Source organism: Canis aureus, chromosome 4, assembly GCF_053574225.1.
Source record: "Canis aureus isolate CA01 chromosome 4, VMU_Caureus_v.1.0, whole genome shotgun sequence".
NCBI lineage: Eukaryota > Metazoa > Chordata > Mammalia > Carnivora > Canidae > Canis > Canis aureus.
Genome location: NC_135614.1, coordinates 21,318,305 through 21,344,462, shown reverse-complemented (window position 1 = coordinate 21,344,462; position 26,158 = coordinate 21,318,305). Strand labels below are relative to the sequence as shown.

Below are 26,158 nucleotides of genomic sequence, written 5' to 3'. Positions count from 1 at the left end.
ACTCAGGAGACCTGCAGTTAATGGTTCATTGGCTGGAGACTTTTGAAAGGGCCTGAAACTTGATGTCCTGATGTCCCTGACACCTTGAGCCCCTCCTCCAATTAAAAAAAAAAATGCTATATTAGTAAGATTCCAAACTTCCACACTTAAGATAGAGTTCTTCCCTGGGTTCAAGTTCTATCACTTTCAGCCTGATTTGGTAGATGGAATTCTGTAATCCCTTTCATCCCTTGCCTGAATTCAAACGATATATTTAGTGCCTGATTGAGTTTGGCATTCTTTCCACATACTAATTTGTATGGTTATGGGCCACAATCCTAAAATCATTCTAATGACTTTTCACCCCTGAACTTCGAATTTTCTTTGTGTTATAGCCACAATTCCCTTATATCAGGCACTCTGTTGTTTGCCACAGTGAATGCTTAGGAAGAACTTGAAATTAGGACATGCATTCCTTTTAGTTTTTTATTATTACAGCAAGTAGGAAACTTTGAATTAAAAAAAATATGCACTAATTTTGGGGCAAACCTAATTTAAAAAAAATTTTTTTTTTGATAGTCAGAGAGAGAGAGAGAGAGAGAGAGAGAGGGAGAGGGAGAAGCAGGCTCCATGCACCGGGAGCCTGACGTGGGATTCGATTCCGGGTCTCCAGGATCGCGCCCTGGGCCAAAGGCAGGCGCTAAACCGCTGCGCCACCCAGGGATCCCACAAACCTAATTTTTAAAAATAATTTTGTTTTTATTTATTTACTTAAAGTAATCTCTACACCCAATGTGGGGCTTGAACCCACACCTCAGAGATCAAGAGTCTCATGTTCTATTGACTGAGCCAGCCAACCAGGCACCCCAGGGACAAATCTAATTTTTCTTTGGCTTCCTACTTTACTACTTTTCTCAAAAAAAAAAAAAAAAAAAAAAGGTCTATCAAGTATTCCCATTTGCAAATTGAATTCTGTAAGTCTTGGTGAGATTGGTTCACCACTGCTCCAGTGATCCCCTACAGAATTGTTTCCAGATTGATCTCTGTGGAATTGTTTCCATAGCGATGGTTAGAACTAAGGGCTCCCAGCTGCTTTCGGGATTTTGTTTTCTCTTTGTCTTCCTTTTGGTCATTTCAGTGCTTCAGTGCTTTCCTATTAGCATAGAGATCAGAGGGACCCTGGAGAGGATCTTCTTAGAGGCCATAATGAGAGAAAAGATGAAAAAGGAGAAGGAAATGGAAGTACACCACCAAGAGAAAAACAAGACAACGAACATGTGATCATGTATTACACCATCAGGATGAAGAGGAGAGGAAAATTCCATGCAGAGCCCAGAGAAAGAGAAAGAGAAATTAAAAGAAAATGCACTCTCCTGGGAGAGAGAAGCACATTCACTAAAAATTAGTTAAAATAGTTGTTTGCATTACCCCACTGGCATTCTAAAATAACATAAAAACTGGGTTACCATAATTTTATTGCCTATATGGAAAGCAAATAAGCTAAAAAAAGGTAACAACTATTTAATTATTTTTTAACACTAAATCTGTCTTACTAAGGTTTTGTGAAATGCTTGTTTGTATTTATCTGTCTTTAGAAAGCACTGATCTTGTCATGACTCAAAATTATTTCTCAAGACAGGCTTAATTACATAGTTTACATTCTTTTTTTAAAAGATTTTATTTATTTGACAGAGAGGAAGAGAGAACACAAGCACGGGCAGTGGCAGGCAGAAGAAGAGGGAGAAGCAAACTCTGCTGGGCAGAGAACCTGCCATGGAGATTGATCCCCATGTGGGGCTCAATCTTATGACCTCAACCTAAGGCAGATGCTTAACTGAGCCACTCAGGTGCCCCTACACAGTTAACATTCTTGATACTTTATTTCTTTCAGCCACCTAAGTGTTCATTCAGGGACTAGGGAAACCAAAAAGTTTCTTCTAATTTTAATTATTACATACTAAGTAAACAGATGGGAACTTAAAAGGAAGAAAGCACCCAACACACTCTCTAATTTTTGAAAATAATGAGAAGTATTTAAAAGATTTTTAAAAATATTTATTTATTCATGTGACACAGAGAAAGAGAGGCAGAGACATAGGCAAAGTGAGAAGCAGGCTCCTTACAGGGAGCCCCATGTGGGACTCAATCCCAGGAGTCCAGTATCACGCCCTGAGCCGAAGACAGACACTCAACCACTGGAGCCACCCAGGCGTCCCAAGAAGTTTTTTTTATTTTTTTATTTTTATTTTATTTTATTTTATTTATTTTTTATTTATGATAGTCACACAGAGAGAGAGAGAGAGAGGCAGAGACATAGGCAGAGGGAGAAGCAGGCCCCATGCACCGGGAGCCTGACGTGGGATTCGATCCCGGGTCTCCAGGATCGCGCCCTGGGCTAAAGGCAGGCGCTAAACCGCTGCACCACCCAGGGATCCCCCAAGAAGTTTTTTTTTAAAAAGATTTTATTTATTTATTCATGAGGGACGCACAGAGAGAGAGGCAAAGACAGAAACAGGCTCCCTGTGGGGAGCCTGATATGGAACTCCATCCCAGAACCCAAGATCATGACCTGAGCCAAAGGCAGATGCTCAACCACTGAGCCACCCAGGTGCCCTGAAAATAATTAGAAGTATTGGACATTCTTTCTATTCTGGTGGATTGTTGTGAAGAACGGGGACAACAGCTACAAAAGATAGCTGCTTAGGAATTTATTTTTTAAAGGTTTTATTTATTCATGAGAGACACAGAAACAGAGAGACAGAGATACAGGCAGAGGGAGAAGCAGGCTCCATGCAGGGAGCCCGATGTGGGGCTCGATCCTGGAACTCCAGGATCACACCCTGGGCCAAAGGCAGGTGCTAAACCGCTGAGCCACCCAGGGATCCCCGCTACTTAGGAATTTAAATCAAATTATTGTACAGCTTTTAATGTGTCATAAGCATATTAATAACTAGAAATAGCACAGATAATAGAGCAACAGACTGTTTCCTGTTGATTTTAAGTTTCTGAGTGGCAGATGAAAATATAGTTTTAATTATATATATATACACCTGTGTCTCAGTGTACAAACAATATTGGTAGAGCACTTTAAGGAACTAATTCTTTATTTTTTTTTTTTTAAGTAGGCTTCATGCCTAGTGTAGAGCCTAATACGGGGCTTGAACTCATGACCCTGAAATGGAAACCTGAGCTGAGATCAAAAGTCAGATGCTTAGCTGTCTGAGCCACCCAGGCACCCCATAAGTAACTAATTTGCAGTACAATCTAGCAAAGTTATTACTTTGGACCAAGAAATAGACCAAGAAATAGAAGAACCAAGATATAAATTAATGCTTTAGAGTTTACAAGGAAAATCAATGGCAAAACTTAGAATTATTTTTATAATCAAGGAGCCAGACAGGCCTTGGTTCCAATCCCAGCTTCAGCACTTCACTATTAGCTGCTTGATTCTGAGGCATTTAGCTTTTCTGAACCTCAGTTTCATAATCTCTAAAATAAGTGGTTAGATTGTTATATAGGATAGAGATTAGTAGTTGAAATAATGCTAGTCCCATCCTCTTTCATGTGTTTGTTATGTCATTGTTAGTAAATATGGCTCATTCTTGATAAATTCATTTCAGCAGTGAATTTTTTAAAAAGATTTTATTTATTCATGAGAAACAGAGACAGAGGTAGAGACACAGGCAGAGGGGGAAGCAGGGAGCCCAACGTGGGACTCGATCCCAGGTCTCCAGGATCATGCCCTGGGCTGAAGGCGGGGCTAAACCACTGAGCCACCCAGGCTGCCCTCAACAGTGAATTAATTAATTAATTAATTAATTAATGTATTTATTTATTTAAAAGAGATTTTATTTATTTATTCATGAGAGACATACAGAGAGACAGGCAGAGACACAGGCAGAGGGAGAAGCAGGCTCCATGCAGGGAGCCCAATGTGGGACTCGATCCTGGGACTCCAAGATCACACCCTGGGCCAGAGGCAGGTGCTAAACCACTGAGCCACCCAGGGATCCCCTTATTTATTTATTTTTAAAGATTTATTTTTTTCATTTATTTATGATAGACATAGAGAGAGAGAGAGGCAGAGACACAAGAGGAGGGAGAAGCAGGCTCCATGCCGGGAGCCTGACGCGGGACTCGATCCTGGGGCTCCAGGATCATGCCCTCGGCCAAGGCAGGTGCTAAACTGCTGAGCCACCCAGGGATCCTCCTCAACAGTGAATTTAATAGAATTTTTAAATTAAGTATGGTGTCCTAAGCACTGTGTTGGGAGGCAGCAAATTATTTCAGAGTAATCTGTGAACTCCTATGAATACCAAGTGTCACCTCTGGACAGAATATGTTACATATAAGGTACTGCTACTTTTCTAATATTGGCAGATACAATTGCTGTAAATAAAATAGAAATTGAGGGCATTACTGAATTCTTGGTAGGTCAGTATATATGTTTTAGTCCACAAAATATAAAGTACATAAAGTGAAGCTGTCCTTGCATTTCAGAACCATATAGGTACATTCCATTAAATAAAAATATTAACTATAGCAAGTATTCAAATAAGATAAGCATAGAATGATTGAGGAGCATAGAGTAAAAACAACACAACCTGGGGCTTCAGAGAAAGATTTCTTTTGTTTCTTTCTTTCTTTTTTTTTTTTTTTTTTTCAGAGAAAGATTTCTGAAGGAGATAACTCCTGAGCTAAAAGTTGGAGAATAAAAAAATAAATAAAGATAAATAAATAAAAATAAATAAATTAATGTCCTTTTTCCCAGGATCCTATCCAGGATACTACCTTATATTAGTCATTATGTCTCCTTACTATCTGCTGGTCATGTATTTTGTAGAATATCTTTTTCTTTTTTTGTCTTTTTTTTTTTTTAAGATTTTATTTATTCATGAGAGACGCAGAGAAAGGCAGAGACATTAAAAAAAAAAAAAAAAGAAAGAAAGAAAGAAAGGTAGAGACATAGGCATAGGGAGAAGCAGGCTCCTCGAGGAGAGCCTGATGAGGGACTTGCTCCCAGGACCCCAGGATCACACCCTGAGCTGAAGGCAGACACTCAACCACTGAACCACCCAGGTGTCCCTGTAGAGTATCTTTCAACTGGGATTTTTCTGATGTTTTTCTCATGATTATACAGGGGTTATGGGTTCTTGGGAAGATGATCACAGAGGTAAAGTGCCATTATCCTTACAGTGTCGAGAGTACATATTATCAACATGACTTATCACAGATCACCTTAGCTTTGACCACCTGGCTGAAGTATTTGCCAGGTTTCTGCCAGGTTAACAAGTTTCACTGTTACTTTTTAAAATTCTCTTCCTATGTTCTACTCTTTGGAAACAAGTCACTGAAGGCAACCCACACTCAAGGGGGCAGGGGCATATAAGTTCATCTCCTGGAAGGGAGAGTAGATAGATAAATTATTTGGATTTTTCTATAAAAGAAATTTAGCCTGCCTTCCTTCCTTCCTTCCTTCCTTCCTTCCTTCCTTCCTTCCTTCCTGTTTTCATGTCTGTACAGATTATTGGATATTAATTTTATACTTTGAGTTATAATCTAATATTACCTTTTTTTAAAAAAAAGATTTTACTTATTTATTTGAGATAGAGTGCAGAGCAAGAGAGCACAAGCAGGGGGATAGGGACAGGGGGGAAAGAAGCAGGCTTCTCACTGAGCAGGGATACGCGTCATGATATGAGCACCCTGGGATCATGACCTGAGCCAAAGGCAGAGGTCCAACCACTAAGCCACCCAGGCATCCCAAACAGAGACTTGTTTTATGATCTAACATATAATCTATTTTGGAGAATGTTCCATGTGTATTTGAGAAAAATGTGTTGTTCACTGTTGTTGGGAGATGCTGTATAGATGTCTGTTAGGTCTAGTTGGTTTATAGTTTTATTAAAGTCTTCTTTCCTGATCTTCAGTCTAGTTGTTCTGTTACTGAAAGTAGGCTTGAAATCTCCAACTATTATTACTAAGTTATCTATTCCTCCAATTCTGCCAGTTTTTGCTTCAGGTGTTTTGGGGTTTTGTTGTTAGGTGCATATATGTTTATAATTATTATATATTCCTAATGAATTGATCCTTTTATCATTATAAAATGTCTCGCTTTGTCTCTAATAACAACTTTTGTCTTTAATGTCTGTTTTGTCTAATATTAGTATGGTCACTTCAGCTCCATTATGCATAGTTAGATCATTAAAAACAATTTTGCTGATCCCTGCCTTTTTTTTTTTTTTAAGATTTTATTTATTTATTCATGAGAGACACAAAGAGAGAGGCAGAGACACAGGCAGAGGGAGAAGCAGGCTCCATACAGGGAGCCTGATGTGGGACTTGATCCCAGGACTCCAGGATCACACCCTGGGCCGAAGGTGGCGCTAAACCGCTGAGCCACCCAGAGATCCCTAGATCTCTGCCTTTTGATTAGAGAGTATATTCCATTTACATTTGATATAACTACTGATTAAGTAGGGTTTAATTCTGCCATTTCCTATTTATTTTCTTCATATGTCTTTTTGTTTCTCTGCTCCACCATTACTGCTTTCTTTTGTGTTAACTACATATTTTATGTCTGTATATGAATTTGCATATTACCTATATATCATATATATGACTATATATAAAGAATATATGTATATTTCTTGAAAGCATGCATTTATTTGATTGGTACCAAAACCTGGGATTGAATGTAAGCATGCATTTGTAAGTGTACATAAAAAGAACAGAAGGGTATATATAAATAGGAAGGCTACACAGTTTTAAGAGTTATTATTTTGTTTACTTATTTAAGATTGTAATAAAATCCATAACATTTAAAAACCCACTACTTCCCACCATTGCTAAAAGTTAAACCCCGATAGTATGTGTATATAGAGAGACTATTTTTCTCTAAAGACTCTGTAGACTCACTTTTACCCATTAATTCCAAGATAGACCAAAATTTCACCCGTGCTTTATAAAGAGATTGATGAATCTTATGAAACTAAAATATAAATTCAGAATTCAAAAATAAATTCAGAATTCAAAAAATAAATATGTAATATAGTTGGATCGTCAAATATAGCTTCTTTATAGAACAATAGAAAGAGCCAAAGCAATTTTTGGCATATGTGAGAGTTTTACTACTGCAAAGTACTGAATCATGTTTTTATTACTTAGAATCATAACATCAGTTTATAATCTATTTTCTGTAGTTCATTCTAACTCCTTGAACTTCTTTGGAGGCAAGAATGTGGGTCTCTCTTTTTTTTTAAGATTTTATTTATTTATTTGGCAGAGAGAGAGCAAGTGCACAAGCAGGGGCAGAGGGAGAGGGAGAGAGAGAAGCAGACTCCCTGCTGAGCAGGGAGCCCCATGCAGGGCTCAATCTCAGGACCCCAGGATCACGACTTGAGCCAAAGGCAGATGCTCAACTGACTGCACCACCCAGGCACCCCAAGAATGTGGGTCTTATTTTCAAGTAGTCAAAGTATTTTTTAAAAAATTATTTGATAGAGGGCACCTGGGTGGCTCAATCAGTTTAAGCATTTGCCTTCATTCAGGTCATGATCCTAGAATCCCAGGATCGAGCCCCACATCGGGCTCCCTGCTCAGTGGGGAGTCTGCTTCTCCCTCTGATACTCCCCTCTTCGTGTTTTCTCTCTCTCACAAATAAATAAGTAAAATATTTAAAACAAATTGGTTGATAGGGCACCTGGGTGGCTCAGTCAGTTAAACATTGTACTCTTGGTTTTGGCTCAGGTCATGATCTCAGAGTTGTGAGAATGAGCACTGTGTTGGGCTCCATGCTCAGCAGGGAGTCTGCTTGAGATTTTTTCTCTCCCTTTTCTTCTGCTCTTTGCCCCTCTCATACTGTTTCTATCTCTAAAATAATTTTAAAAACAATAAAAATAAAAATTTGGTCAATAAATAGTCATGATGAGAGCCAATAAACCAACAGAAATGTAGAAATTTCAAACAGTGGGTGTTTGAACATAAAAATAGTTGATGGGGATCCCTGGGTGGCGCAGCGGTTTGGCGCCTGCCTTTGGCCCAGGGCGCGATCCTGGAGATCCGGGATCGAATCCCACATCAGGCTCCCGGTGCATGGAGCCTGCTTCTCCCTCTGCCTGTGTCTCTGCCTCCCTCTCTCTCTCTCTCTCTCTGTATGACTATCATGGATAAATAATAAAAAAAAAAAAAAAAAAAGGAACTAGAGTATGGTTCCATTATAAAAAAAATAAAAATAAAAAAAAAAAATAAAAATAGTTGATGAAATCAAAACCAGGCTATTCTTTTAACAAAACCAGGCTAACATTTTAACAAAGGCAGTATTCCAGAGGTCTATTGAGTCTGGGAAAATGCATAAAAGTAAACACAAAGTAGTAGAGTACCATATATATTTCTTCATAGCTAGATGAAACTAATTTAAACATAAATTTTATTCCAAAAAAATTTTTAAATATTTTATTTATTCATAAGAGACACAGAGAAAGTCAGAGACGTAGGCAGAGGGAGAAACAGGCTTCCCATGGGAAGCCAATTTGGGACTCAATCTTGGGACCCCGGATCACACCCTGAGCCAAAGGCAGACACTCCCTCAAACAGTGAACCACCCAGGTGTCCCTTTTCTTCCAAATTTTGCACTTAGATCTTAGCCAAGAGGCCACGAAGCTATTTCTTCCAAATTTTGATGTAAAACTAATTTTACTTAAAATAGTATTTTTAAAAAAGATTTTGTCTATTTATTTGACACAGAGAGAGAGGGAGAGAGCGAGGACAAGCAGGGGGAGCAGCAGGCAGAGGGAGAGAGAGAAGCAAGTTCCCCATTGACCAGGGAGCCTGATGTGGAATTTGATCCAAGACTCTGGGATCATGACCTGAACCAAAGGCAGATGCTTAACTGACTAAGCTACCCAGGTACCCCAAATGTAATTCTTTTTTATAGTTATTTTCTTCCTACCAGCTAGTGAAGTAGACAGTGTTGATGTACACATTGAATGCCAGTACTCTGTTTTTAAGTGTTTACATTTTCAAGAAACTAAACTAGTATTTACTAATGAATAGCCTAATTTTGAGGCAGCAGTTATAAGCAAAAACTAAGTAAGTTCTTTTGTGCAAACAGGATATAACATGAATCCACTTTCTGTTGTCTCTAGCCACAGGAGACCCATAAACAAACTAAGTATTATAGAAGGACGAATAAGTATTAGTGTTCCCAAGCACACCCATGAGCAGGTTAATGACTAAGCTATTTGAACAAGGGAGTCTTATGATTTCTCTACATTTACATGGTAGATTAGAATTCAGTAAAGTATCTGTTCTTCTCAGAAATAAACGTGATAGAGCTCTGGGTAAGGTAGTGGGACAGGGAATTGTCAAATGGGATTTTTGTTTTTTTCTGTACCATCTTATTGTTTATAAGGAGATTCTATTCATATACTAAATTGATTAAAAACTATAAAAAATTTTATTTTTTATTTTTAAAAGATTTTATTTATTCATGAGAGACACAGAGAGAGAGACAGAGACATAGGCAGAGGGAGAAGCAGGCTCCCTGCGAGGAGTCTGATGTAGGACTCGATCCCAAGACTGCAGGATCATGACCTGAGCCGAAGGCAGATGCTCAACCACTGAGCCACCCAGGTGCCCCTAACTTTAAAAAGTTTTAAAAAGAGATACAAGTATAGTTGAGAAATCATAAATTTAGATTTATGAACTTGTACCCTCTGGGGGTGATTGATTTCTATTGAAACAGCATTATTTGTTTTCTTTATTTTAAGGACACAATCATAAAGCTTTAATAAGTTCTATAAAAGTATATCTTTTTTAATATTTGTTTTTATTATTATTTAAATTCAATTAACATATAATGTATTTGTTTCAGAGGTGGAGGTCAGTGATTCATTACAGTGCTCATTACATCATGTGCTTTCCTTTTTTTTTTTTTTTTAAGATTCCATTCATTCATCCATGAGAGACACAGAGATAGAGAGAGAGAGAGAGAGAGAGAGGCAGAGACATAGGCAGAGGGAGAAGTAGGCTCCATGCAGGAAGCCCGACGTGGGACCCAATCCCAGGTCTCCAGGATCATGCCCCGGGCTGAAGGCTGCGTGAAACCACTGAACCACCTGGGCTGGGCTGCCCCCATCATGTGCTCTCCTTAATGTCCATCACCTTTTCTTTTTCTTTTCTTTCTTTTTTTTTTTTTTTAAAGATTTTATTTATTTATTCATGACAGACACACAGAGGGAGAGAGAGAGGCAGAGACATAGGCAGAGGGAGAAGCAGGCTCCATGCAGGGAGCCCGACATGGGACTCGATCCCGGGTCTCCAGGATCTGGCCCTGGGCTGAAGGCAGCGCTAAACTGCTGAGCCACCCGGGCTGCCCCTGTCCATCACATTTTCACTTCATCTCCCCACACCCCTCCCCTAGCATCTTTGTTCTAATGAAGAATAGTTGGAAGAAAGGCAGGCAGAGACAAGGGGCCCCCCCCTCCCTAAAAGGATACCACTCTTAAAAGAATTTTACAGCATCCTGGAAGGAACACTCTGCCTTTTCCCATGTGATAGATAGATGACAAAAACCTGATTGGGTGACAGGCTCTTGGAGGGTTAATCAGATTAAACAGTCTGCCAGCAAGCCCATAGAAACTTCTAGACTTAGAAATTTCAGTGGCAACCCTCTTGGGTCTCCTCCTTCTTTGGGAGCTCTGTGCCAAATAGCTCAACAAATTGCTCAATAAACTTTGCTTTGCTGCCTACCAATCTCTCTCTGGTCTACCTCTTCATTCTTTGAAGCATGACCAAGAACTGTGGGCACCAAAGGAGAAGAAATCCTGTAACGGTTTAACATTATTGAAGGGCATATAAAACCACTCTAGGGGCCCAAATGGAATGTGAGTAAAACTAAAGAAGAAGGGTGCCTGGGTAGCTCAGTCTTGGTTAAGCATCTGCCTTCAGCTCAGGTCATGATCCCAGGGTCCTGGGATCAAGTCCCACATTGGGCTCCCTTCTCAGTGGAGACTATGCTTCTCCCTCCATTCCTCTGCCCCTACTCCTACTCGCTTGTTCTGTCTCTCAAATAAATACTAAGAAAATTTTAAATTATTTTGGTCAGGGCAGCCCCGATGGCGCAGTGGTTTAGTGCCGCCTGCAGCCTGGGGTGTGATCCTGGAGACCCGGGATCGAGTCCCACATCGGGCTTCCTGCATGGGGCCTGCTTCTCTCTCTGCCTGTGTCTCTGCCTCTCTCTCGCTCTCTCTGAATGAGTAAATAAATAAATCTTTTAAAAAAATTATTTTGGTCATTTGAAAAACATCCTGCCTGATACCTGCACGTCAGGAGCAGCCATTAGGTTAACCAGGATGCCAGAATTTGTGCAGACCCACTTACTAGTTAAAGAAAAGCAAGCCGCTTAAACTTTACCTGTCTCAATTTTTCTCTCACTGTTTTAATGGAAGGTTATGCTGCTTTTTCCTTACAGAAATGAAATCAAGGGATCCCTGGGTGGCTCAGCGCTTTAGTGCCTGCCTTTGGCCCATGGTATGATCCTGGAGTCTCGGGATCGAGTCCCACATCAGTCTCCCTGTGTGGAGCCTGCTTCTCTCTTGGCCTGTGTCTCTGCCTCTCTCTGTGTGTGTGTGTCTCTCATGAATAAATAAATAAAATCTTTAAAAAAAAAGAAATGAAATAAAAATTAATTTTAAAGGTGGGGGGGGAAGGGAAAAGAAAGACATCTTCAGAAATGAAAATTAGAACCTTGGAATAGAGGGGTGTAACTCACTCATGAGGCTCTCTCCTCTTCCTGGGTACTTAGCATTGGAGCCTCACACACAGTCACTGTTGAAGTGAACTTTGGATTTCTGAATCTACAGAGATGAAGACCAAATTATAGACATTGGCTCCAGGAGATCTTTAAAGCCTCATCTTTACTCTCTCCTATCCTCCTCCCCTCTCTATTTCTATATCCAATTTACCTTGTCAACAGTCCATGCACTGTGCCTAAGATGCCTGTTTCCAACTTCTGGAAATGCCAAACACTTTTTTTTGTGTACTTGGACCAACTCAAATGTCACTTCAGCTCTGGAGCTCCCTCTGACTATCCCCTGGGCAGAGTTATTGTTCTCTTACTGTCTTCCTAAGTATTTTAGCTATATATTACTTTCATATTTATTATTTTTATGTTGGTTTTCCCACTAGTTGAGAATTATTTGAAAGGGAGTGACTTGTCATTTTATCTCCGAAGTCTAGAATGTGCTTGGTATTTAAGAAATACAAAGTAATTTTTTAAAAGATTTTATTCATTTATTTGAAAGAGAGCAGGAGCAGGGGTGGGGGAGCAGCAGAGAGAGAGAGGGAGAAGCAGGCTCCTCAGAGAGCAGGGAACCCAACACAGGGCTCAATCCCAGGACCCTGAGATCATGACCTGAGCTGAAGGCAGACGCTTTTTTTTTTGAGTAGGCAGACGCTTAACTTACCAAGCCACCTACACACCCTATGGAAATATAAAGTAATTTTTGAAAAATAAATTATTGTGAGCTCTACCTTAAGCATAATCTGTCACCATAGAGTACTAACAGGGTATCAATTGATTAAACAAACAAAAATTCCTTGGGTCGCCTGGGTGTCCAGTCAGTTGAGCGTCAGTCTCTTGGTTTCAGCTTAGGTATTAATCTTGGGGTCATGGGATCGAGCCCCAAATTGGGGTCCCTGCTCAGTGCAGAGTCTGCTTGAGATTCTCTCTCCTTCTCTCTCTGTTCCTCATACTTGTACTCTTTCTCTCACTCAAAAAAATAAATAAAGCTTAAAAATTGAAGACCACACAAGCAAATGGAAAGATATTCCATGCTCATGGGTTATAAGGACTAATATTGTTAAAATATCTGTAGTACCCAAAACAATCTACAGATTTAATGCAATCCCTGTCAAAATACCAACAGCATTTTTCACTGAGCTAGAACAAATGATCCTAATTTTTTAAAAAGATTTTATTTATTCATGAGAGGCACAGAGGCAAAGACAGAGGCAGAGGGAGAAACAGACTCCATACAGGGAGCCCGATACAGGACTCAATCCCAGGACTGCAGACGAAGGCAGATGCTCAACCACTGAGCCACCCAGGCGTCCCATGATCCTAAAATTTTTATGGAACCACAAAAGACCCTGAATAGACAAAAAACAATCTTGAAAAAGAACAAATTTAGAGGTACCACAATTCCCAATTTCAAGTTATATTACAAAGCTGTAGTAATCAAAATGTATAACTGGCACAAAAATAGACACATAAGATTAATGAAACAGAAAAGGGAGCCCAGAAATAAAGCCACAATTACATGATAATCATTCTTTGACAAAGGAGGCAAGAATATGTGTAGGAAAAAAACAGTCTTTTTAACAAATGGTGTTGGGAAAACTAGACAGCTACATACAAAAGAATGAAACTGGATCACTCTTTTACACCATACACAAAAATAAACTCAACATGGATTAAGGACCTAAGTGTGAGACCTAACACTGTGAAAATCCTTGAAGAGAGCACAGGCAGTAATTTCTCTAACCTTAGTCATAGCAACATTTTTCTAGGTATATCTCCTGAAACAAGGGAAATAGAAGCAAAAATAAACTATTGGAACTACATCAAAATAAAAAGCTTCTGTACAGTGAAGGAAACGAAATAAAAGACAATCTACTGAATGGGAGAAGATATTTGCATATGACATATCCAATAAAAGGTTAGTATCCAAAACATACAAAGAACTTGTACAACTCAATACCAAAAAACCAAATAATCCAGCTAAAGAGTGAGCAGAAAACATGAACAAATATTTCTCCAAAGAAGACACAGATGGCCAACAGACACATGAAAAAATGTGCAACATCACTCATCATCAGGGAAGTACAAATCAAAACCACAATGAGATATCACCTCACATGTGTCAGAATGGCTAAAATCAACAACACAAGAAACAAGTTTTGGCAAGGTTGTGGAGAAAAAGGAACCCTCATGCACCCTTGGTGGGAATGTAAACTGGTGCAGCCACCGTGAAAGACAGTATGAAGATTCCTCAAAAAATAAAAAAAGAACTACCATATATATTTCAGTAATTCTACTACTGGATACTTACCTAAAGAATAAGAAAACACTAGTTGGAAAGGATATCTGTACCTCAATGTTTATTGTAGCATTATTTACAATAGCCAAATTATGAAAGCAGCCCAAGTGCCCATTGATAGATGAATGGATAAGGAAGATGTGATATATATCTCCAAATACCATCATACTTAAACTTTTTGAGCCTCCATATATTTATCTGGGAGATGGGAATTATAATAGTATTTATCTTATGGGAGTGCTCTGAGAATTAAATGCTCTTAGAACCATGTCTAGCACATAATAAATGCTCAGTAAGTATTGACCATTGTTATTCTTAGAATTTTGTAGAACAGGATATTAGACTGTATTAATTTCCTATTGCTGCTATAACAAATTACCACAAGTTTAGTGGCTAACAACAACACAAATTTATTATTTTATAGTTCTGGTGTTCAAAAGTCCAAAATGGATTGCACTGGGCTAAAATCAAGGTGTTTGCAGGAATGGTGCTATGGACTGAATTGTGTCCCCTACCCAACCCCACCCCTCCTACCCCCAATTCATAAGTTAGGGTTGTAACCCCGACTGTGATGGTATTTGGAAATGGAAGCCTTTGGGATGTAATTAGGTTTAGATGAGGTTATGAGGGTGGGGCCCTCATGATGGGATTAGTGCTCCTATAAGAAGAGAGCTTGCTCTCCTTTCTGTCACATGAGGACACAAAAGGTGGCTGTCTCTATACATACATATACATTCATATGTACATATACATATATATGATTCTTTGATGGGGCTGGGCATATTGCCTCTCCAAACAAAATCAGAGTTCTTTTAGGAAAAGTAAAGTACTAGTGTGTTATGGGTAGAGGATGGGTGGGACTGAGGGAAGTGGTGTTAAATAGGCAAATGATACTGGCTATTAGCCTTTAAGAATCTTTTCCCTTTATTTATTTTTTTTTTTAAGATTGATTGATTTATGATAGACATAGAGAGAGAGAGAGAGAGGCAGAGACACAAGAGGAGGGAGAAGCAGGCTCCATGCCAGGAGCCTGACGCAGGACTCTATCCCGGGACTCCAGGATCAGGCCCTGGGCCAAAGGCAGGTGCTAAACCGCTGAGCCACCCAGGGATCCCCAGATCTTTTCCCTTTAGAGAAACTGTTTCCATTTAAGAACCAATGCAATTTAGAAACCTCATAAAACTTAGTTACAAAATTTATTCTTTTAAACTATTGTTTTTTTTTTTGTTTTTTTTTTTAGATTTTATTTATTTATTCGTGAGAGACACAGAGAGAGAGGCAGAGACACAGGCAGAGGGAGAAGCAGGCTCCACGCAGGCAGCCCGATGTGGGGCTCCATCCGAGGTCTGCGGGATCATGCCCCGGGTGAAAGGCAGGCGCCAAACCGGTGAGCCACCCAGGGATCCTCTCTTTTAAACTAGTTAATAAGAAGGGATCCCTGGGTGGCGCAGCGGTTTAGCGCCTGCCTTTGGCCCAGGGTGCAATCCTGGAGACCCGGGATCGGATCCCGCGTTGGGCTCCCGGTGCATGGAGCCTGCTTCTCCCTCTCCCTCTGCCTATGTCTCTGCCTCTCTCTCTCTCTCTCTCTGTGACTATCATTAGAAAAAAAAAAAAAAAACTAGTTCAGAAGAGGATTTAAACACTGTATTTTAAAAACTTGTGGGCAGCCCAGGTGGCTCTGTGGTTTAACGCCGCCTTCAGCCCAGGGCCTGATCCTGGAGACCCAGGATTGAGTCACGTCAGGCTCCCTGCATAGAGAGCCTGCTTCTCTCTCTGCCTGTGTCTGCCTCTGTGTATGTGTGTGTCTCATGAATAAGTAATATCTTAAAAAAAAAAACTTTCACATGTAATTCATGATCACTATGGAAAAATTAGAAAAATCTTTTCAATACATATTTTTTCATCCAACTGAAGATGTAGCTGACAGCTAGGACTAATGAGGCTGAAGTTCAATGAGGTTAAAAATATGCTTCTTTTGGCACACACATGACTTCCAAAATTGCATTAATTCTATTAAATTGATGAAAACTATGCTTCATTATCAGAACTTTAATTTGTTTTCTATGTTTTCTAAAATAATAAAGACATTCTATAATAAAATTTCCATGTAATTTCATAAATGAACTGTAATTGACAATAACAATGATGCCCCTGAAAGAGAAATGTTGGCTGGCAGATGATTCTGTGTTAAGAACTCCTAAGTATTTGTCAGCAATATATCAAAGTCCACTTTTGGTGTATGCTCAGTGTAAAAATTTACTTAATTAATTCAATAAATATTGTGTGCCAGGCACTATTCTAGGAACTGAGATCATCACAGGAAAAACAAAAAGAGGTTCTGACTTTCTGCTCTATACAGTCTGGTTAGAATAATCCAAGAAACACAAATAAAAACTCAAGATATGTTTTATTCTATCATGTTACTAATGGTGGAACACTTTCATATGCTGTCTAACTTGGTATACTCTTTCTGAAGGTAAGTTTATATGTGTGAGTTAAGGTGTCTATATACTTTGACCTAGGGATTTTGCTTTTAGGAATCTGTTATAATTACAGAATCAGAAATGCAAATGATATTCAACAAGTTTCATCACTACATTATCTATACAAGTGAAAAATTAGAAATAACTTAAATATTCACCAAAGGGGAAATACTTAAATAATTTATAGCCTACCTAAAAGCCTATCGTAAATCTATTAAAATGATGTTTTTGAAGGATTTAGTGCCCTCAAAAATACTCAAGCTATTCTGTTAAGGTAAAAATTCTGATTAAAAAATATATCTAAAATATTAATAATGTTATTGCTTGTAGGTCGAAAGGTACAGGCTTACTGGGATGCCTGGGTGGTGCAGCAGTTGAGCATGTGCCTTTGGCTCAGGTCGTGGTCCCAGGGTCCTGGGATTGAGTCCCACATCGGGCTCCCCACAGGGAGCCTGCTTCTCCCTCTGCCTATGTCTCTGTCTCTCTCTGCGTGTCTCTCATGAATAGATAAAATCTTACAAAAAAAAAAAAGGTACAGACTTATTGAAGATACTGAACTGGGTCAAAAGGTATAACCTTCCAGTTACAAAATAAATGTCATGGGAATATAATGTACAGCACAGTATAGTTAGTAACTATAGATAGTGCACATTTGAAAATTGCTGAGAGTAGATCTTAACAATTCTCATTATGAGAAAAAAACTTTTTTGTAACTGCATGGTTACAGGTTTTAATTAGATTTAGTATGATCTTTTTATAATATACACAAGTATCAAATCATTATGTTGAGTTGAAACTATTATCATGTTCCGTACAGTATACCTCAATTAAAAAAAAAAAAAAAGCTGGCATTTGGCAAGAAAGTTAAGCAAAACACTTGCATAATTAAAAAAAAAAAGGGGGGGGGCACCAGGGTGGTGCAGTTTTGGCTCAGGTCTTGATCTGGGGTTTGTGGGATCAAGCCCCAGGCAGAGCAGGCTCTGCATTCAGTGTGGAGTCTGCTTCAGTTTCTCTCTCCTTCTTCCAGTGCCCTCTGCACTTTAAATAAATATTAAAAAAAAAAAAAAAAAAGAAAGAAAGAAAAGAAAGAAAACTAGGCCTGGGAGCTGTCCATAGGGCTGGGGCTGGCAGGTTGTTTATCTTAATCCTCTTGAGAACAGGAAATGTATGTTAGGATTTTTTTTTTCTTATTCTTCTTTTAAATTTAAACAAGCATCCCTAATTTGTTGAAATTTTTTAAAGTTCTATAACTTTGGGAGTGACGAATCCCTCCATTGCTCTGAGAAGGCCCATGCTTTCTAGAAAAGCAAAAGAAACACCCTGAATGTTAACATAATTTATCTCTAGGGAGGGGAAGTACAGATTTCCCTTATAATGAAAAACTTTATTTAACAAATGTATATCATGAGCTCAAAAAAGTGTCTATGTATATAGGTTTATAAAATAATACAAAATTAGTTAAAGCATGAGACTCCTTTACTATGTTAAGCCTTAAAAAAAGCTATTGTTGATTTTTGTGATTATGGGTTGCTTTTTAATTTTCCAAGTTTTTTATAATGGGGATATTTATTATAATTGGAAAAAATGCATTATTTAAAAGGATAGTGATACTCATTGGGAGACTATAGGAGTCTATATATAGTCTAATGAAGGATAGTCAGAAGAAAGGCAGGCAGGGACAAGGGGCCCCCACCCTAAGAAGAAACCACCATTTTTTTTTTTTAAGATTTTATTTATTTATTAGAGTGTAAGTAGGCAGAGTGGCAGGGAGAGGGAGAAGCAGGCTCCCCACTGAGCAGAGACAACCCCCCTCCCCTACCCCACCATGTAGGGTTCTATTGCAGGACCCTGATATCATGACCTGAGCTGAAGGCAGACACTTAACGAATTGAGCCACCCAGGCACCCCGGGAACCACCCATAAAAGGATTTTACACCACCCTGGAAGGAGCCCTCCACTCTTTCCCACATGATAGGTAGATGACAAAAACCTGATTGGGTGACAAGCCCCTGGAGGGTTAATCAGTAAACAACCCAGCAGCAAGCCCATAAAAAAACCCTAGACTTAGAAACTCAGGTGGCAAACTTTTGGGTCCTCTCCTTTTTTGGGAGCTTTGTACTATTGCTCAATAGACATTGCTTTGCTGCTTACCACTCTTCATCTGGTCTACCTCTTCATTCTTTGAAGCAGCATGACCAAGAACCTCAGACACCAAAGGAAAAGAAATCCTGCAATGTATCCCCTTGGATATTTCAAGTACTTCATTAAAAACAAAATTGAAGCTAGTTTGGCTACTCTAAGAAGGAATATGATTATGTTCTTAAGTATAGAGTATAAGAATCAATACAAAATTTGAAAATAAAATATTCTATTCATCCAGTATTTTAAAACAAATTCAATTTAAAGACTTAAATATTAGAGGATCATCTATCTTTAAATGTAGGTATATTAGAGTTCTTGGTTGACCTGGGTTGTTAGTTGCTTCTGTACACCAAGTAAAACATTAACTTCCTGATTTTTTTCAACAGGTAGAAGTACAGCTACCTGCAATTTTGAGAGCAAGAAAAATGAAGCTCCCTATTTTCATAGTAGATGCATTTACAGCAAAAGCATTTCGTGGGAATCCTGCTGCTGTTTGCCTCCTAGAAAATGTAAGTACTTGGTTTTGAAGTGCAGTACTTGAAATTCTAGATTCCTGTAGAACAAAATATTTCTTATAAAAACAAAACAAAACCAACCAAACAGACCTATCTGTTTGTCTTTGGTTTGCGGTCTTTGTCAAATGATACCAGCAATGTTAATGTCTGCAAGTTGATTTTGACCAAATTATATGATGAGAATGCTTGCACCCAGCTGCTTTAAGTCTGGAAAATTAATGATTTATGTAAGGAAGTACTAGAGCCAATTAAAAAAAATACAGAGAGTTCTTGTTTAGCCATCAGGTTTTTGTTTAGTGAGCACCAAATGTGAAAATGAGTAACATAAAATATTTTAGCTGGATATCTTTAACCTTACCTATTTCAGATAATTAGAAATTCTTTTCAGGACCAAGCAAAAAACATTTTGCAAGGAATTAAGTAATGAAGTAGAAAGAAGGCATTAAGCTCTAATATAGGGAGAATTCTGTTTCCTGAAAGTCTTATTTTAAAAATGGCTTTTGAGGGGCACCTTGGTGGGTTAGACTCTTGATCTCAGCTCAGGTTTTGATCTCAGGGTCATGAGTTCAAGCCTCATATTGGGCATGGAGCCCACTTAAAAAAAAGAAAAAAGAAAAAAGGCTTTTGATTAGGATAAGTATTAACAAAATAGTTAAATATTTATTGATCTTAGGTGCTTTATGTTGGTACCTGGCTATTAGGAAAGAAGCCAAGGAGCCCTTGCACTCAGAGCATTTAGTTCAAGAGTAGATTATCTGAGAATTACTCCAGAAACACAGTAAGCAATTGATTATTTTATTTTTTTATTTTATTTTATTTTATTTTATTTTATTTTATTTTATTTTATTTTATTTAAGATTTTATTTATTTATTCATGAGAGACACACAGAGAGAGGCAGAGACACAGGCAGAGGGAGAAGCAGGTTCCATGTAGGGAGCCCCATGTGGGAGTCGATCCCCGGTTTCCAGGATCACGCCCTGGGCCGAAGGCAGGCGCTAAACTGCCTGCAATTGATGGTTTTAAATAAGTTTTACTTATTTGAGCAAAGTGTATTGGGGACTTCCAAGTGCAGTGAATTTCAAGCTGCACATAAAATCACCTAAGGAGCTTTATTTTTTTTTAAAGATTTTATTTATTTATTTTAGATAATGGAATGAGGAGCAGAAGGAGAAGGAGAAAATCTCAAGCAGACTCCCTGTTGAGCACAGAGCCTGATGCAGGGCTCCATCTCACAACTCTGAGACTGTGACCTGAGCTGAAATCAAGAATCAGACTCTTAACCTACTGAGCCACCTATGTGCTCCACCCAAGGACTTTAAAATTCCTATGTCAGGGGAACCTGGGTGGTTGATTCATTTAAGCATCTGGTTTTGATGCTTTGGCTCAGGTTCTGGGATAAAGCCCCACATGGGGCTCTCTCCTCAGTGGGGAGCCGCTTCTCTCTCTTCCCTCTGCTACTCCCGCTGCTTGTGCTCTTTGCTCTCTCTCCGTCAAATAAGTAAATAAAATCTTTTTTTTTTTTAAGATTTATTTATTCATGAGACACACACACAGAAAGAGAGAGAGAGAGAGAGAGAGAGAGAGAGAGGCAGAGACACAGGCAGAGGGAGAAGCAGACTCCATGAAGAGAGCCTGATGTGGGACTTCATCCGGGGCCTCCAGGATCACATCCTGGGCCAAAGGCGGTGCTAAACTGCTAAGCCACCCGGGCTGCCCAAATAAATAAAATCTTAAAACAAAATAAAACAAAATTCCTATGCCAGAATCTCTGGAGGTGGGATCCAGGTAGGACTGTTTTTTAAAGCTCCCCAATTAATTCTAGTGTGTTCTCAAGATGATGAATGGCTGAGGTTTTACTAAGATGGGTGAACATTGTTGGTTGAGTCCTTGGTACACTTATTTTTTTCTTCAAGCAGAGCAACAAAATGGTGGAGTCCTCATCTCACCTTAAGAATACATGCATTATGCAACCTTGCAGCTCACATTTTCCAACCATAAAATGCAGAAAGTAATAAAGTTAACAGGCTTTATCAAGTAACACAAGAGTTCGGGAGGATTAATGAGAGAATGATTAACAACCAGATTCTAAATTGTGAACTTTCTTTAGAAACAATCTAAATCATGAACTTTCTTTAGCAACTTTCTTTAGGCAAACAACTTCATGTCAAGGAATTGTGGAAATGACTGAAATTGCTTGTCAAGAGTCTTAGTATATTTGTTGCATGTCTCCATGTAATATTCTTGAAGAGTTCTGAAAATAGTTGCAAGTGATTTACATACTCAGTTTTCATCAGATGACAAGAATGAGCATTATTCTTTAGCTTATTCCTTTTACTTCCAGTACATTCACTGCACACCAGAGCCTTTCTCTCTCTCTTCAAATATATTTTATATTATTTATATTTTTGGGAAAACTAGGATATCTTATTAAGCAAGGAACTTAGCATAGTTCAATGCAATATGCTTCTAAGAATGGAAGAAAGAGGGCAGCCCCGGTGGCGCAGCGGTTTAGCGCTGCCTGCAGCTCAGGGCGTGATCCTGGAGACCCGGGATTGAGTCCCACATCAGGCTCCCTGCATGGAGCCTGCTCCTCCCTCTGCCTGTGGCCTGTGCCTCACTGCCTCTCTCTCTCTAGCTGTGTCTCTATGAATAAATAAATAAAATCTTAAAAAAAAAAGAATGGAAGAAAGAAAAAAAATAAAAAGAAAATAAGGAAGTCCATAATTCAAGGATGCTCTCTGAAGAGTCTCCCAATTCATTTCCAAGCTTTGGACCTGTGGCACCAGGCTAATTTGGTGGCCTATCAGGGAAAACTGAATAGATAATCTAAGGAACAGTTTACTATTTTCCTATTCTGTGGACATGAGAATCCTGTTCTCCTGGAGGCTAATTTGGCATTTTTCCCAATTCATAATCAATAAAAATTCTCGAGTAGGTACAAATTGTGGTTTATGCCATTGGATTCCTTTACCCATGGTTGGACACAGTGGACACCTGAAACACCTAGAGAGAATGCAAGTAAACTTAGGAAAATATCAGAGACAAAAAAAGCACTAACCTTATCATGTTCCCACAGTTTAGTAGGTGTTTAGCTTGTCATTGCCATATTCTACAAATATTTATTGACATCTACCACAACCCAGGCTTTGGGGGTAGGGATAGGAAGTACAAAGATTAGTAAATTTGCCTGCCTTTAGGTGCTCAAAGTCTAGGGAGAGAAACAGACATCGAAACCTGATCATCACTTAGTAGTTACCACTGAGGCTAAAAGATCTAATGGTACCGGGTACAATATGGACTCAGAAAACAGAACAATGTTGGATTTTACAGAGGAGAAAATACTTCAGATTTTAAATGAAGGGCTTCAAAGGAATATTCCTTTTTGTTTTGTTTAAAATTATTTAAAAATTTGACTGAAATGAGACTAATCACAAAAAAAATCTTCGTGGACAGACTTAAAGACAAGGCAATTGCACTTTGAGCTGTTTGAATACTTGAAAAAAAAAAGAGTTCTTTTTTTTTTTTTTTCTGATAAAAGACTTTTGGAAGGAAAGGAAAGTAAAAAATTCTAGGTAGCAACATTCCAAGATCTAGAATATTCTAGTTTGTTTTGTTTTCTAGGCAAATCCATTTTTAAAATTTTCACATGAGTAACATATAACACCAAGCAGAAAATAAAAACAGATTAATGGCAAAATGGAACATGGAAGAGATATTTGAAAAAAATATTTAAAACCTCAAAAAATTGGGGCACCTGGGTGGCTCAGTCAGTGAAGTGTCAGACTCTTGATTTTGGCTCAGGTCATGATCTCAGAATTCTTAAATAGAGCCTGGTGTCAAGCTCCATACTACATGGAGCCTGCTTAATATTCTCTCTGCCCTCGTTCCCTCCTCGCTCTTGAAAAGAAAAGAAAAGAAAAGAAAAGAAAAAAGAAAAAAGAAAAAAGAAAAAAGAAAAAAGAAGAAAGGGGAGGGGAGGGGAGGGGGGAGGGAATGGAAGGGAAGGGAAGGGAAAGGAAGGGAAGGGAAGGGAAGGGAAGGGAAGGGAAGGGAAGGGAAGGGAAGGGAAGGGAAGGGAAGGGTAAAGAAGGGAAAGGAAGGGAAAGGAAGGGAAAGGAAGGGCAGCCCCGGGTGGCTCAGCGGTTTAGCGCCGCCTTCAGCTCAGGGTGTGATCCTGGAGACCCGGAATCGAGTCCCACATCAGCCTCCCTGCATGGAACCTGCTTCTCCCTCTGCCTGTGTCTCTGCCTCTCTCATGAGTAAATAAATAAAATCTAATTTAAAAAAAAAGAAGGGAAAAACCCTTAAAAAATTGATGATTTGGGGATGTCTGGGTGGCTCAGTGGTTAAGCCATCTGCCTTTGGCTCAGGGCATGATTCCGAGTCCCCGGATGCAGTCCCACATCGAGCTCCTTGCATGGAGCCTGCTTCTCCCTCTGCCTATGTCTCTGCCTCTCTCTCTCTGTGTCTCTCATGATTATTTATATAAAATCTTAAAAAAAATGATGGTATCCTCAAATGCCCGTTGATTAATTTGACCATAAAGATCATGTAGAGACATGAAAAATGTATAGAAACAATATTTTTTAAAAAAATTTTCAGGGGAAGAGGGACAGAGGGAGAAGGAGAGAGAGAATCTGTAGACAAATAAGTGCTAAACCTTATCATATTGCTCACAGTTTGGTAGGTGTTTAGACTGGTAGGTGCTGGGCATAGAGTCCAATGCAGGGCTTGATCTCACAATCCTGAGATAATGACCTTAGCTGAAATCAAGAGTTGGACGCTTAAGCAACTGAGCCACCCAGGTACCCCTAGAATATATATATTTAAGATTTTATTTATTTGAGAGAGAACAACAGGGAGGGAAAGGGAGAGAGAATCTGAAGCAGACATTGCAGTGAGTTCACAGCCCAATATGGGGCTTGATCCCACCACTGTGAGATCATGACTTGGGTTGATACCAAGAGTTGGATGCTCAATCAACTGAGCCACTAGATACACACAGGAACAACATTTTAAAAAATGAAATAGATACAGTATTTTGACAGCTGTTAAAAACTACAAGAACTCATAACTAGCTACCTGAAGAGGTCAGAGGGCTGGGGTAGTGCTGAGGATTGTTTACTTTTCTTTAAACCAGCTTTATTTTTATTTTATTTTATATTTTATTTTATTTTTTAGATTTTATTTATTTATTCATGAGAGACACAGAGAGGCAGAGACACAGGCAGAGGGAGGAGCAGGCTTCATGCAGGGAGCCCGATGTGGGACTTGTTCCTGGGTCTCCAGGATCATGCCCTGGGCTGAAGGTGGCGCTAAACCACTGGGCCACTGGGGCTGCCCTATTTTAAAAATATTTTATTTACTCATGAGACACACACAGAGAGAGAGGCAGAGACAGGCAGGGGAAGAAGCAGGCTCCCCATGGGGAGCCTGATGTGGGACTTAATCCCAGGACCCCAGGATCATGATCTGAGCCAAAGGCAGACGCTCAACCATTGAGCCACCCAGGTGCCTCTGTAAACCAGCTTTAATTAGTGAAAATAACATATCAACAGGAGCAGGGAGCCCATATTTATTCTTCATATTCTAACAAAGCCTCAGGTTGTTTTGTTTTGTTGTTCTTGCTCGTGTTGTTGTGCATATGTGTATGTGTATATGTAGGTGTGTGCTCAGGGTGGTGTTTGTCAACAGCAGCAGTATTGATATTCTGGACCAGGTAGTTCTATGTTGTGTGTCATGCGCAATGTTCGCAGTATCCTGGGCCTCTGCCCACTAGATGACAGCAGTTTTCCCTTCTATCATGACATCAAAAATTGCCCCCAGTTGAGAACCACTGCTTCAGAGGATCTTTTCTAAAGATTTTATTGATTGATTGATTGATTGAAAGAGTAGAACAGGACAGGGGCAGGGTGAAGAGAGAATCTTCCAGCAGACTCATTACCGAGCATGAAGTGATGCAGGACTTGATTGCAAGACCCTGAGATCACGACCTGAGCTGAAACCAAGAGTTGATGCTTAACCTCCTGAACCACCCAGGCACCCCTCAGAGGATCTTTTATAAACAGCAGTTTATTTTTGGGTTTCCCTGTTAAAATTATCCATAAAAACAACTGTGTTGTGTGTCTAGTGTATACATTTATTCCAATTCAGCTGGCATTTACTGGTCATGTACTATGTGCTGGACACTATGCCACGATCAGACATGATATTCCTATATATGCATTTTTATTATTTTAAACACTAACCCAATTATTTCCAGTGACAGCAACGAGGACTGGCTTTGCATTTTTAAAGAGGAATGCCTAGTTTTAGTTCTTAAACTACTTACTGTTCCAGTTTTCCTGGTTAAATTTAGAGGGTAACAAAAGCCTTTTTTTTTAAGCCTCTTTGTAGCTTGGTGTGTTATATAATTTAAGAAAAACGAGCATATAGTAATACTGTGTTCAGTTTCTGCTTTAACTCATTTGGGGAAGCTTTTGATGCAGTGGCCACTTCCAAACTTGGTACCCTTCCATTGAGGATCACTGGCTCTGTGTGCCTACACTGGGTGAGAGGCTCCGGGGGTTCTAGGGAATTCCAAAGTCATATTTCATTTTTATACGCATAAAAGGAATGTTAAAGAATGCAGAGAAGATTTTTCCCAGCCATTGAAAGGTTTCCTCTTGCCTGGTATTTGATGAAAAAGAGCAATAAAAGGGAGGGGGAGATGCTGATGTGGGAATTTCTACTTCATTGGCTACTAGAACATAACCCTCAGCTTTGGGAGCAATAACTTCAGGCAAGTTCAGCCAGATACTGTGCTAAATTGCTTTTTATATATTCTCTCACTTTACCCTTACATCACTCTAAGAGTAGGGTTTGTTTTTGTTTTTGTTTTTGTTTTTTGACTAGGCTCCACACCCAGCATAGGTCCCAATGCAGGGCTTGAACTCA

At 39.2% G+C, this 26,158-nt stretch overlaps 1 protein-coding gene across 6 annotated transcripts in view; it reads left to right on the top strand.

The window, feature by feature from the left end:
• The window catches only part of PBLD (phenazine biosynthesis like protein domain containing), a 44,315-nt gene that overhangs the window by 2,592 nt on the left and 15,565 nt on the right, over nt 1-26,158 (top strand). For 5 of the 6 annotated variants that reach the window (XM_077894742.1, XM_077894741.1, XM_077894743.1 and 2 more), the window contains one exon: nt 19,093-19,215. In XM_077894742.1, coding sequence (XP_077750868.1) covers nt 19,132-19,215 — 84 coding nt within the window. In that variant the 5' untranslated portion in view covers nt 19,093-19,131. Of the gene's footprint in view, nt 1-8,754; nt 8,887-19,092; nt 19,216-26,158 lie in introns of those variants that run through there. The other variant, XM_077894745.1, reaches the window with a different exon arrangement.